At 38.6% G+C, this 12,780-nt stretch overlaps 2 protein-coding genes across 4 annotated transcripts in view; both read left to right on the top strand.

Moving 5' to 3' along the window:
* UBXN2A (UBX domain protein 2A) overlaps nt 1-4,878 on the top strand; it is a 31,327-nt gene extending 26,449 nt beyond the window's left edge. For all 3 annotated transcript variants that reach the window (XM_007433981.4, XM_015889056.3, XM_088135591.1), the window contains exons 6-7: nt 1,152-1,310; nt 3,869-4,878. In XM_007433981.4, the coding sequence (XP_007434043.1) occupies nt 1,152-1,310; nt 3,869-4,064 (355 nt within the window). In that variant the 3' untranslated portion in view covers nt 4,065-4,878. The remainder of the gene's footprint in view (nt 1-1,151; nt 1,311-3,868) is intronic.
* Nucleotides 4,879-8,851: 3,973 nt separating this feature from the next.
* Nucleotides 8,852-12,780, top strand: part of MFSD2B (MFSD2 lysolipid transporter B, sphingolipid) — a 39,345-nt gene continuing 35,416 nt past the window's right edge. The window contains exon 1 of the mRNA XM_025170350.2: nt 8,852-9,182. Coding sequence (XP_025026118.2) covers nt 9,048-9,182 — 135 coding nt within the window. The 5' untranslated portion in view covers nt 8,852-9,047. The remainder of the gene's footprint in view (nt 9,183-12,780) is intronic.

Raw genomic sequence — 12,780 nt, 5'->3', positions numbered from 1 at the left:
TCCAGTTCTCCCATTCATTAAATTACCCCTGAACAAATTCCCTTCAAATTGTACAGTGTAACTGCTCGTGTGATATCTTAGTATCATCCCTTTATACTAACAGTCTTGATCTTATTGATAATCTTACTTATCTTTCCCCCACCCAAGGGTGGCTGGGAATTCTAAGAGTTGGAGTACCAACAAATCTAGAGGACATCAGGTTGGAGAAAGCTGACATAATTTGATGTCCTCCTCACCATTATTTTTCAAGAGATGCTGGATTCTATTCATACTGAGTCATTATGGAGATCTCTGCTGGTTTTTTTTTTCATTTTGCCATGTATCCTTTTGTACTGTAAATACGTCACACTGCTGTTGTAAGAAGGAAACAGTAGGCATAACTCTCCACTCAGTGAACGCACAAGAAAAGAGTACATTACAGTGTGCATGTGTGCACCAGTTGCTCTTTTGAGAGTAAAGGGTGTATGTCAGCAGAATGGAAATTACACGTTCAAAAATCTTCAAAAGAGTTGTATGAGCCTTGTAAGAATCTTATGATTTGATATAATAGAATAAGCTATGTTGCCGTATTACTACTTCTGTGCATTTGAATTTCATATTTTATTTTAAAGATGTATATCCTGCCTTTCCATTAAAAAAAAAACCAAGGTGAAGAATCAGATGTAAGGGGTAAAAATACATGAACAAATATCATTCTCTCTATGAGACAACATTCAGCTTAGAAATGAACTAGAAACATCCCAAAGGTTTCTACAGACTGAGTCGCTGATTTGCACATTGTGCCAAGACATTATTTGTCTAACCATGTTTCATTGAATAAAACACAATTGGATGAGTTCACAATAACAGCTAATTCCCAAACCAACCACATTTTGGCTTAGGCACCATGACTCAGCTCTCTTTCTGAGTTTCTTTTTCAATGTTAAATGTACTTTTTTGCTTTCCAATTAATATGTTGCTGTCTCTATAATAATGAAGTCTCAACCCTATTACATTGGCTTAATTTCAAGCATTCTACAAGGATACTCTTTAAAGCTGTTATTAATTTTTATATGCCGGTAATAACATGTATAGCTCCATAGCTATATAGGAGAAATTATCTAGTATGAAATGGCATTATAATCTGGTATGATTATAACTTTATTTTCCAGTGCTACACCAAGAATAATTTCCAAAGTAAAAAAAAACATCGAAGAAACTGAAAAGAGAAAACCAACAGTGGTGCTAAATAATTCAGAACCTATCACTAGTATCCAGATTTGGTTGGCAGATGGAGCAAGGATAGTACAAAACTTCAATATTTCTCATAGGTAAGAATAGATCACATTAACAGAATTCGATTTATATACCATACAGTTCTAAAGGATATTTACAGGGCTTCCTTTCAAGAAAGATTACAGCCTAACAACCTATTCCTAACCATGTTTACTTAGAAATAAGTCCCACTGCAGCCACGGGGCTCGCTTCCAAGAAAGCATTAGATTGCAGCCAAAGTGCCTCTAAAACATTAATTTGTTTTGAATACTGAGCTGTGAAATAGGTTAGCTTTTCAACATTAGCCTTGGACAAAACTGAGAGAAATATTTGAAAGTATACATGAAAATGATAGTGTATTTTTTTAAAATACAAGAAAAAAAACTCACTGTTAGCAAAATGATACAGCCGCTATTACATAAATGAGCTTCAGTGCGCGCAAAAGACTTTCCTTAACTCTTTTTCCACCAGCATCACACTGAATCAAAACATCGGAGCTTTGGGGGAATCTTATGTCAGAATGATTGCTTTGGCTAGGTTCTTAGTCAGATTTAGTTTGCTTAACCCTAATTTGTTGAATAAGCCACAGCTGCAATCCAATTACTGTAAGGTAAACTGTTTTGATTTGTGTCAGATTAATGAAGTTGTACTTCTTTTTGGTGCTTGAGTCTGAGTGGATTTTATCCAATACCGCAAAATGTTGCATTTTTAAACTCTGTTTCTCTATGTAACTCAGTGGGAATTACTTCTGAGTAGACATGTAAAGGATTTCCCTATCACTTCACTAAATATCGACACATATAAATACCATTCTGTTTCTCACTTTTCGTTATCTTTATACCTTACATTATGCAGGAGAGGTGCATGTTAAAAAGTGTTAATATGAATTGCGTGACATATGGAAAGACATGGCATGTGGAAGGGAGTTGCATTACTCCACATTGATGATTTTTCTCTAAGGTGTTAGCGCAGTGTTTCCCAATCATGGCAGTGTAATTACATGTTCATCATTTTTGTTTCAGACAATACCTGTTTTGACAACTGATGCACCATTTAAACAGTGGCAGAAAGATATATCTAAATTTGTGTGGCACGGGAAAAAACGAGTTAAATATAAGGTGTCAGAAGATGCAAAGGAAAGAGGAGGATTGGGTTAACCTGATTTGAAATTATATTTTGCAGTTTGCTGTTTGGTTTGGATGAAAGAGTGGGTGTTGCTGAGAAATAGAAGGTTCTTGGAGTTAAAAGGACATGACCTGAGATTTGGGTGGCATGGATATTTGTGGTACAATAAAGTCAAGGTTAATGTAGATTTTAAAAATCATTATGTTAGACATGCCGTATTGAGAATATGGAATAGAGACAAAGCCAGGTTGTGCCCAAAAACACCTTTGTGGCTCTCAGCACAAGAAGCATTTTATAGATGAGAAATAACAGGCAAACACAAATGGCTAACTTATCGTGAGATACTAGAATTTTGTCAAGGGGGATGTAGAATAAAATCAAGAGAAGAACTGGTGGCAAAGGGATATAGGTATCAATGGTTCTGTTATTTACAATTATTAGAAGGATTTAAAGTAGACAAAATAATTTATGGTTTTGAACATTGTAAGACTGAGTTTGAAATAGAATCATTTCACTAAATATCGACACATAAGTACCATTCTGTTTCTCACTTTTCATTATATGTTATGTTATGCAGGAGAGGTGGATCTTAAAAAGTGTCAGTATGAATTGTGTGACATGTGGAAAGACATGGCATGTGGAAGGGAGTTGTATTACTCGATTGATGATTTTTCTCTAAGATGGTAGTGCGCTGTTTCTTGTGTGGACTTCAACTTGCAGAATTCCACAGCCAGCACAGCCGTTGATGAGAATTCTGGGAATTGAACTCCACATACTTCAAAATTGCCATGGTTGGGAAACACTGTGTTAGTGCATCAACCATTGAATAAACTGCTTCTCTGTGTAAAGAATAATCCATCCTCTAGTTTTTACAAACCTGGTATCCTCCATATATAGGACACTACAGCTCCTCCGTGTAACTCAATACTGATACAGACCAACCGGCTGGGGGAGGCTGTCCTACCCTATTTAGTATGTATAGAAAAAAAACTAAATTATGTTCTTGTTACCAATGATTGACCCTATGGTTCAGATTCAGAAAGAGCAATATTAGCAGTTTTCTAAGGAAAAATAATTTGGGACAGGGAAATAACAATTCATTTAGATACACAGTGTGATAATGCTTATAAGCAGTCTGTTTGGAAGTCAAAGCATTTCTTTTCATTGTATAGCATCCAGTCAGAAAAAATCTTAACAGATTTATTCTCACATTGCCATGAAGTTTTCATACATAACATGCCATGAAAGAGGTTAGAGTGAAAAGAACTGGTTTTCTAAGGAGCAAGCCTGCACACCTTAAAATGCATAATGAGAAAAGTAGTTCACAGCTGCTGGTTATAGGAGAACTTAGAATCTGCCTATGTGGTGACTGGGAAGGCCCTGATTTTGCTCAAAATCTGTTTCTTCATATTGTTGTGACTCCATAACATTTGCTCTTTAAAATTTTGATTTAAAATATCAGACTTATTTTTTTTCCTTTCCATTTTAGAATAAGCCACATCAGAGACTTCATAATCGATTACCAGAGACATCAAGGAAGAAGACCCTTCACACTGACTACATCACTTCCTTTTCGGGAGTTGTTGAATGAATCTCTCACACTAGAGGAAGCTAACTTAAAAAATGCTGTTGTTGTGCAAAGGCTTAAAAATAATATTGAGCCTTTCCGGAGTTTCTCTTCCTAGCATTCTCCACCTAAATGATAGAACAGTTGCAGGAGAGGCCTTGAAAAAGTGGAAGCAATATCCATGGAATAGGTCCCCAGTTGGGATTGTTTCAGTGTTCAACACCTGACCATTAGTTCAGTGACTTTAGCTGAGTCACCTCCTCTCATGAATAGCAATAACTCCTGTGATTTATGTGACATCTAGAGTGCTGCTTTGAAAGGGCAGACAGTGTATGCTGAACTGAAGCTATCCCAAAGTCTTTTTTGTTTGTTTTAAATAGCCTGGCAGAGGGTAATAGAGCCAGCCCTATCGAACTGGTTATTCTGTCACCAGTGCTAATCCAATAAAGGGGCACTGTCGGAAAACCTTGAACATTTGTTTACATTTCAGGTTGCAAACGGGGAAAAATGAACTTTTGAAAGCACAACTTGACTTCATTCTTGCTTGTTATAGTCTGATATATTTTATTCTATTAGTGCTACAATATGAAATTTATGGAAATTAATATATAAAATTCATTTATATAGAAAAATACCACAGATAATAGTCTGTTTCTTTTGAAAACTTGTCTCCCAATTTGTTTTAGATTATCTATGGACAGGGGAACACATGACAAAAGCAACAGCATGTCACAAGCTCTGCCCCTTTCATATGTACACACACACACACACAGATCAGAGCTTATGATGCAGTGCTCCTTTATTTTGACAAAATGTTGGATCCTAGGGACATCTGACTGTTTAAAATTCCACTTTAATTATATGGGAGATACCTCTGGGCATACCTCTAAATTTTAATTGCAGTTTATGCCATTAAAAAGAGAAATACATTATCTGCAGTCCTGAATGATTTATTCAGAAATAAACTTCACTGCTTTACTTCTGAGGAGGTATATTTCAGCTTTTGAAACTGAAGTACCGAATAAGGGTTCTGCCTACTATATGAGAAATAGAGTTCAGCTTTAAAAGGCCTCTTGCCTTCTGCCTCTTGGCTTCTGAAATAGAAGCGAGCTTTGAGGAGGAGGAGTTTCAAGCAACCATTAAGAAATGCATCAGGTCTATTGATAAGTGCAGTATTAGAACTGCATGTTTGAATGGACTCAAAGGCATATGCTTTAGCATGTAACACCTGTAGCTTTCATTATTAAAAGTGTCACAGATGGCAGCTCTGTACAGCCTCATCTGGACTTGGAAGCTAAGCAGAATCAGCCTTGGTTACAACTTGATTGGGAAGCCACCAGGGAATCCCAGGGGTGTAGGGTAGGCTGTGAATTTAAAAAACAAAATCCCGTAAGGAAGAGGCAAAGCAGTTCTGTACTGTTGCCAAAAATCTGCAGACACATCTATGAAGTTACCAGCTCAACTCAAGCAGTACTTTTTACCTTAAAAAGTCTAAAATCATGTTGGTTTGATGGGTTGGGGGAATCAAGTGGAACCATATTGTTGAGTCCTGCCTGCCTGCAAGATTATCCTAATTATTTATTACACCTAACATTTTTAAAATGCTGGACATAAAAACAGAATAGTCTCTTAAAGAACTATAACCTATTAGGCCTGATACCCAAAGAAAAAGGGATGAGAAGGAAATTGGACAGAATCCTAATTCATAGCTTTTGATCAAGAGAAATGGCCTCAAGGGGGAGGCAAATTGCAGTTCGGCCAACCTCTATAGGAGAGCAACCATGCTGTCTCACCTTGCCTTCTGTGGATAACTCAGATGTGTATATTCCAAAATGTCCTGCTCCTGATCACCCCCCAAGGTAACTTTCAGAAACAATCAACAGGAACAGCTGCTTGGGATTTGAACATAGGTCCTGCCAGGTTAGCAGGAAATAGAACTTTGAATAATGAAGTCCACCCCTGCCATCATCTTCACTTTTTAATTAAGGGATATAAGTGAGCTTTGCAGCTAGGACAGTTTTTCTTTAATGATCCATCTCAGAAATAAGGCCTCCTCTCTCCACCTGTGCCACAACAAAGTCACCAAACAAATTATTACAGTAGTTCCTGTTTTTTGTTTTTTAATAAATCAGAAATAGGTTAGGATTTCACCATCAGGATATATTATTTGGCCTTACCTGTGAATTCCATTGTTTATTGGGCAAAAGTATTCTTTGCATGGCACATCCAATTTAATTTTTTCTACCTTATTGTGGTATGTGAGCCAAGGCCTTTTAGCTTATGAACTTTGGCTTGTAACTTAGAGTGATGTGTGAACCCAGCCAGTTATGGCTTATTTATTAAATCATTGTTAAACCCTAGCCTGGCAAACCATGCATCCAGTATTTTACTGCATCCAGTAAAGCAAATTGTGGCTTAGTGTGGTATATGACCCTGGTCTTGTCAATCTGCAAATTACCTCTAGCTAGCGACCAGGATTTTATTTATTTTATTACTATTGTAATAGTCAAAGCTGACTAATGTCATCCCTATAAAGGCCAAAATGAGCTTTAAGCATTCTTTTAAAAAGTTAACTAATGTTTTATGTACGGATGTGTGCACAGTTTTTTTTTTTAATTGGTTAAATGCTTTAACACAACTAGTTAATAATGTTAAAATCCTCCAAGCTCATTCTTTTACAAAAAGCAATATGGAATATATTTATTCCCACAATTTGAAAGTGTATAATTTCAGTTCTATTAATACCTTATTTAGAGTATGAATGGATATTTAAAGGTTTTACTGATGCAGACCAATGGGGATTTCTTATTGTAAATTTCTGCAATGAAATAAATCTATACATTCTTCACAATAAAACTCTGCAAGGTTCATGCACTTCCCCACTTCTGTGTAAAATAGATTGTCTTTGTGAATTGACTGTTACACATGCAGATAATTCACTTAAAAAATGAAATATGCTTGAAACCTCTAAACAGCAATATGCTGGTGTCTTCTGTTCCTGGCTCTGTATGATGTTTCTCAAAGTAATTGATCGTTACATCTTGTTTGGCTTTATCTACAAATTTGTTCATCTGAATATACACTCACATACACAAACACACACAGGTATTATTTCACTAAAAAGTTATATATTATATATTGCATGAATATATAATATAAATTCAAGTAGAACTGAATCTGTTACCTGGAATGTAATGTATCTATGCATTAATTTAAACCAGGACCTCTCATCAATAGCATCCACTTCATTTAAGTTAAAAATTATGCATAAGGTATTATTGCATAGTATGCTACTATAATGCTTCTTTGGTTATAGAAGAATCAAAGTCATTAAGTATTCCAGTAAAAAAATACTTCACCTGCTTTTTCAAGACTTCCTCTTTAGTTTAAAATGAAGAATGCATTAAAAGGCAACCTTCATGTGAAAAAAGCAGTTCAAATTTCCATAGCAAATAAACTGTCACAATTTTTAGAAAATGATCTACAGAATGTTTCACTGAGTTCAGAGAATGATCAGTGATAGCCATAGCGGCATCCGTCCAGATCTCCACAGCCACCCCCCAAACTTGCAGTTTTTGGAGGCATCAATGGTTAATTGTTGGATCTGCAGCTGAACAACCGACAGCCTCTGCATTCATCCCTTGTTGAGGTCCAGGCAGTTAGAAGGGGCAAGGAATAAAAACCTGTTTCAGATCGGGTACATGTCCACCAACACGAATGGACTGCCGCCTTAGACAAACGTGGAATTCAGATTTGCTAACCTTAGCCCTGACTCTACTAGTACTGTGAAGAAATCGTAGTTGAGTATTAGATATATGTAAAGGTTAAACTGAGAATTGTTCGTATTTAAAAACGTTATGTTCTCAAGGTTTCGTTTTATACTTATTTTCTGTACAAAACCAAATTGGGAAGCTAAAGCGTGTATGTAAAAGAGGCTACTCGTATTCGTAGTATAGAATTATTTGTAGTTAAAAGTTGACATTTCTAGAGAAATATTAAAAACAGTTTTAACCGAAGTTTCTAAAAAATGTTTTGGGTCATTTCCGCGGTTATACAACTTCGCATTTGCAAGCTCTTAAAATGTGGAATAATGTATTTACCCGATGGAAATATGGAATGTAACTGAATTTAAGTCACTTCCCCCTCAAAAGAAGAAAAAAAAAACCCCACATCTGCTCCGTTGCAATATATTCTCAGAAAATCTAAAACGACTTTCCCATTTTGAAAGTGAGTAATTTAAAGGGGAAAAACACCCCTGTAATCCTCCTTACGGGGGAATTATGTATCTATGGCTGAGACGCGGCGTTTTTAGTTTGTATTTATAACTCAACACAGTATCTTAACAGATACAGACGGTCGCCAAGTCTTTCTGGTCAGCGCCAGAAAGAACGCGTGTGAAAGGAGGGAACCTATATTTACTGCATTTCTTCAGTGAATGCCAGGGTTTACATATCACGGAGACACTATATCGTTTACTTACAGTAGGGCCGTGAACTCAGCCCTCGTGGCTTGTATTCCAATCTTGCAACCAGGTATCCCACCCTAGGCTCTTCCTGCAAATTAGTCCCAGATGAAGGGCACCCAACTGCGTATCTGCGCACCCAGAAGTGGCTCCGCTCGACGGCAGGGTTTGCAGACCCACCAACCAGATTCCCGGCTGTACTAGCCCAGCCCGCGTGGCCCGGTGCCTCGTGCCAACCCTCAGCATTCGGCTGCAGTGAAATAAAACTGTGTCGTGCGGACAGCCTGCGCTTAAGGGAGAAGGGGACGCACGCGACTCGGCTGTAGATGCCTGGCGTTGCATGCGCCTCTGAGGTTAAACTGGAAACAGACGACTCCTGAGCTGAGTCTGTGGCAGGCTGTATCCCGCCCAGAAGACGCGCGACCCGCACGAGGTGAGGCTGGCTTCCTTCTCGGCGTAACAGGAATAATCGTACGGTATTGAACGGGTCGGGAACGCTCTGGGCAAACCCGTGGGCAAAGCGGCGCGTTTTTCAGTACTGTCCAGACAAGGCTTCCTCCTGCGAACGGTCCCGCCCCGGATTATCAAGTGCCGAAAAGCCGGCGGCAGAAAGCTGGAGGGGCTACTGTCTGAGCTGGGATGGCAGGTGTTGGAGCAAGCGATCCGCAGCGGGGGCAACAAGACGGGCTGCCTCCGAGCCCACCGTCGCAGGTGACCGGCCAGCCCAGCCTCTTTCAAGAGCCGGAGCAGGCCCTGGGGGGGACGGCCGAAGGGGTGAGTCTCGCGTTCCTCCGGCTTGAGCTGTCCGGCTTCTCCAGGCGTGTTCCCGCGCCTTTTCTGGCTGGGCGGATGGGGGAGAAGCTTACGGGTTATTGTCGTGCCTTGCTTCTCCGAAGCCCAGCAAGACGGCGAAGGAGGTGCAAGTGCTGAAGTCCAGTAAACCTTGGAGTCCAAGTGGACTCCTAATGTGGATTTCTTGGCAACTGTATGAGATTCACCGTTGCCTTCCTCTGGAATGTATTTTCCACATCTTGATCTGGCCTATAGCTGGGATTTCTTGATGGTTTCCCATTCATGGACTAATCGAGTCCCACCTTGCTTAGCATTTTGGAGACTACAGTAGACAATCAGCCGGGCATTGGATAATAGGAGGCAGGAGATACAGGGAAAGAAAAGAGGTTGGTGGAGACCATGGTGGAACTCTTCAAGTATGATATCAAAACAGCTGTTACCTAGAAGGAGGCAAGAGCCTGTTCTTGGTTCTCCTACAGTGCAGAACTAGATGGAAGTAGCTTCAGCTGTAGGAGGGTAGATTTTGGATCAACTTCAATAGTGATCAAAGCTGGCTGACAGTGAAAGTAGTTCTGGGTGAGGGCCTTCTTTGGCCTGAGGTCTTGCTGGACCATCTGCTGGAGATGCCTTGTCAAGAGCAGAGCATTAGGCCCTCTCCATTTTGGTGGTATCATTCACAAGGGGGCTAAACCATGAGGCTTAGCTTAGAACTACAGCACCTGGAGTCACCCTACATCAGTGTTTGTCAACCTTAGCAACTTTAAGACTTCTGGACTTCAGCTCCCAGAATTCCCACGCCAGCAGGGAGTTGAAGTCCACAGGACTTAAAGTTGCCACATTTGAGAAACACTGGCCTACAGATTAAACCAAGGTTAAACAAGCACATTATGGCTTGGTGCAATATGTAACTCTAGGTATTGCCCTTCAGAAGTATGTTTGATGATGGTGGGGTTATTCCAACTGAATAATACAGGCTACTACTGCTGCATTTTTTGGAAGGAAAAAACATAGTAGAAACTTTCAGGCTCTTGGTTACTGTTCTTTTTCTCCATGATGGCAATAAACATTGGGATGCAGTTCATCCTAGAAATGATACAAAAACAAGCATATTTTTAAAAATACTGTAACTTCAGAACTATAAAAGGAGAAAATCATTGTCCTTTTCAGGAACTTAAAGAATAGAAACATGCTTTAGTTAAAACAGGTCCCTCTATAGGTAAAGGTATTGGATAATCAGGTTAAGAAGTTTGGTTTTGACTAAGCACAGTCATTGTGATGCATTCAATAAATTATGATTACATACACATGAACCAGGTTCAGTCTATGATTTAGGGGCAAGGCAGTTTGATTGCTGTGAATTTCAGTGAAATAGGTTAATAATTATGGGGAAGGATGGGAGGAGAGGTGTTCTGTGGATTGCAGCAAGAGGGCTACAAAAGGAATTATAAATACTGTACTGTAATGGAATTTAAAATTATCTTCTTTTGAGGCTGTGGAGTCCTTGAGGTTCTCTGAGCTTGGTTCTTTTCTTGCAAATGTTTCATTACCCGGCTAGGTAACATCTTCAGTGCTAAAATGGGATGGGGTTTGCTCTCTATTTATCTGCTGTGGCCTGCTTTGCCAGTGCTGGTGGGGGTTCTGTTTTGCTCATCTGGTACTTCATTGATTCTTTTGAGGCTGTTTTCAGCAAGCTTTACCAGAATTCCTAACTCCCCATTTCATATAGGCAAACTAAGTGTAGCTTATGTATTTATAAACTTCAGTTTGCAACCCTTCCTTTTTGAGAAAAGTAAGTTCTCTCTGCATTGTGAGTTCATGAAATACTTTATTTTCTTAAAGATGAGTGCTTAGAGAAAATGCTTACAGGCATTGGTGATAAGGGGGACCTAGAAGTTTATCTGACAGCTCCATATTCTGTAGTTCCTTCCAGATCTGGCTGGTTGCTCATGGGTCCGTTCTGATAATAATAATAAAGAATAAGGCTAGATAACTGCATTAGCAACTATTACAATTCAGTCCTGCTGTTCATTTTATATATTAAATATAGTTTTTTATTATTGTTCGGATATAAAATTCAAATGCATACACACACACGAATTTACACCAATGTAACTGAGCTTTTAAAACATATTTATTCTCCCCCCCTTTCTGCTAGCCCACTGTATTCTTTTCAATATTCTCCATAATGGGGATTTATTCAGACACAAACTTGCTCCTTCTTTATTGGTTTGAGTGTGGGATCCCTTTTCACATGATAACTCCTTTGAAACTTCTGGCTGCCTCTAAAAATAGCAAGACGGTAACAGCATCCTCACATTCCACAAAAATGTAAGGTGGTTGATTGGGGTTTATTATTTTGTGGACTCAACCACTATTATATGAAAACTATGGTGAAACAAACCATGGCTTAATTCAGTACACAAACTAGGCTAATGATTGGGTTCAGCATGCTGAAGTTATTACATAAACGATAGTTGTCTGGATTAATGCAACATATGAAGCCACAGGCTACAATAGCTGGGCCACAATGCAATGTCTTATCTTAGTGCCATACTTCAAATAAGTTATGCTGAACTATTGTGCTACACCATGGCTTGCTGAATAAATCAGATAGCTGGATTCACACAGCACCCAACCAATGGCATTATTTGTCTGAACCCATTCATTATGATTTGCATATCATAATAGATGGGTTCACCCATCCCCTCAAGCCACAAACAAGCAAATGGAAACGGTGTTTTGAATAAATTCAAAATATAAACCCAGCTAATTACAAGATTCATACATTGTGCTAAGGCTTCAAATGGTTGATTTAGTTTTGGCTTAGCATGTTGTACAAATCCAAACCTTGCAGTTTGCAAACAGTGGTAATGACTTAGGTTGTGTGAACCCATTCAATAGTGGCTTATTCACAAACTATGATGCCTTAACATTATATGTAAATCAGCTAATATGTTTTAAAAAGGGAAACAAGGGTTAGTCCACCTCTTTCACTAGTTACAGTGGGAAAGTTTGTGGCATCTCACCATTAAAAGTAAAATAAATGACTATTTTCTACCCTTTAAAAAAAGCTCTGAATCGGATATCTGAGTCTTTTTTGACTAATTTAGCCCATTGCAGGCCTACTGTTGATTTTCTGACGTCAGGGTGGATGTGGGAGGAGCAGATACAATTTAGGGAAGAGAATATTCTTTGAGATTGTGATATAATTTTATCCAGTAGGATTTAACTGCTATGATGAATTCCAGAGTTTGTATTAAATCTGAACTAAAACACTACTTGCATGCCTTTACTATTTGTCATATTCTCACCCAGGAACAGGCACCTGGCGCCAAGCAGAAGTTTCATTTTTTAACCTTGGCAATCCATTACTCTTACTGAGTGGTACTGATGGTTTTTTTTTTTTTTTAAATGAGGTTGATGTCTCCTTTTTTTCCTTAAGTTTATTAATTAACAATGCAATAGAGTATATATGTAGAAGCAACATCCATATAACTTTAATTAGATTATCTAGCAACCTGGAATTGGGTAGTAGACAATCATTATTTCTTTTTTGTGCATAATTAATCAGTTTAAACCA

The sequence above is a fragment of the Python bivittatus genome, unplaced genomic scaffold (genome assembly GCF_059951505.1).
Source record: "Python bivittatus isolate LINGU-HERP-01145 unplaced genomic scaffold, Pbiv_v1 ctg000020_np1212, whole genome shotgun sequence".
NCBI lineage: Eukaryota > Metazoa > Chordata > Lepidosauria > Squamata > Pythonidae > Python > Python bivittatus.
The sequence above is the reverse complement of the archived record's forward strand: the minus strand, read 5'-3'. Positions and strand labels throughout refer to the sequence as shown.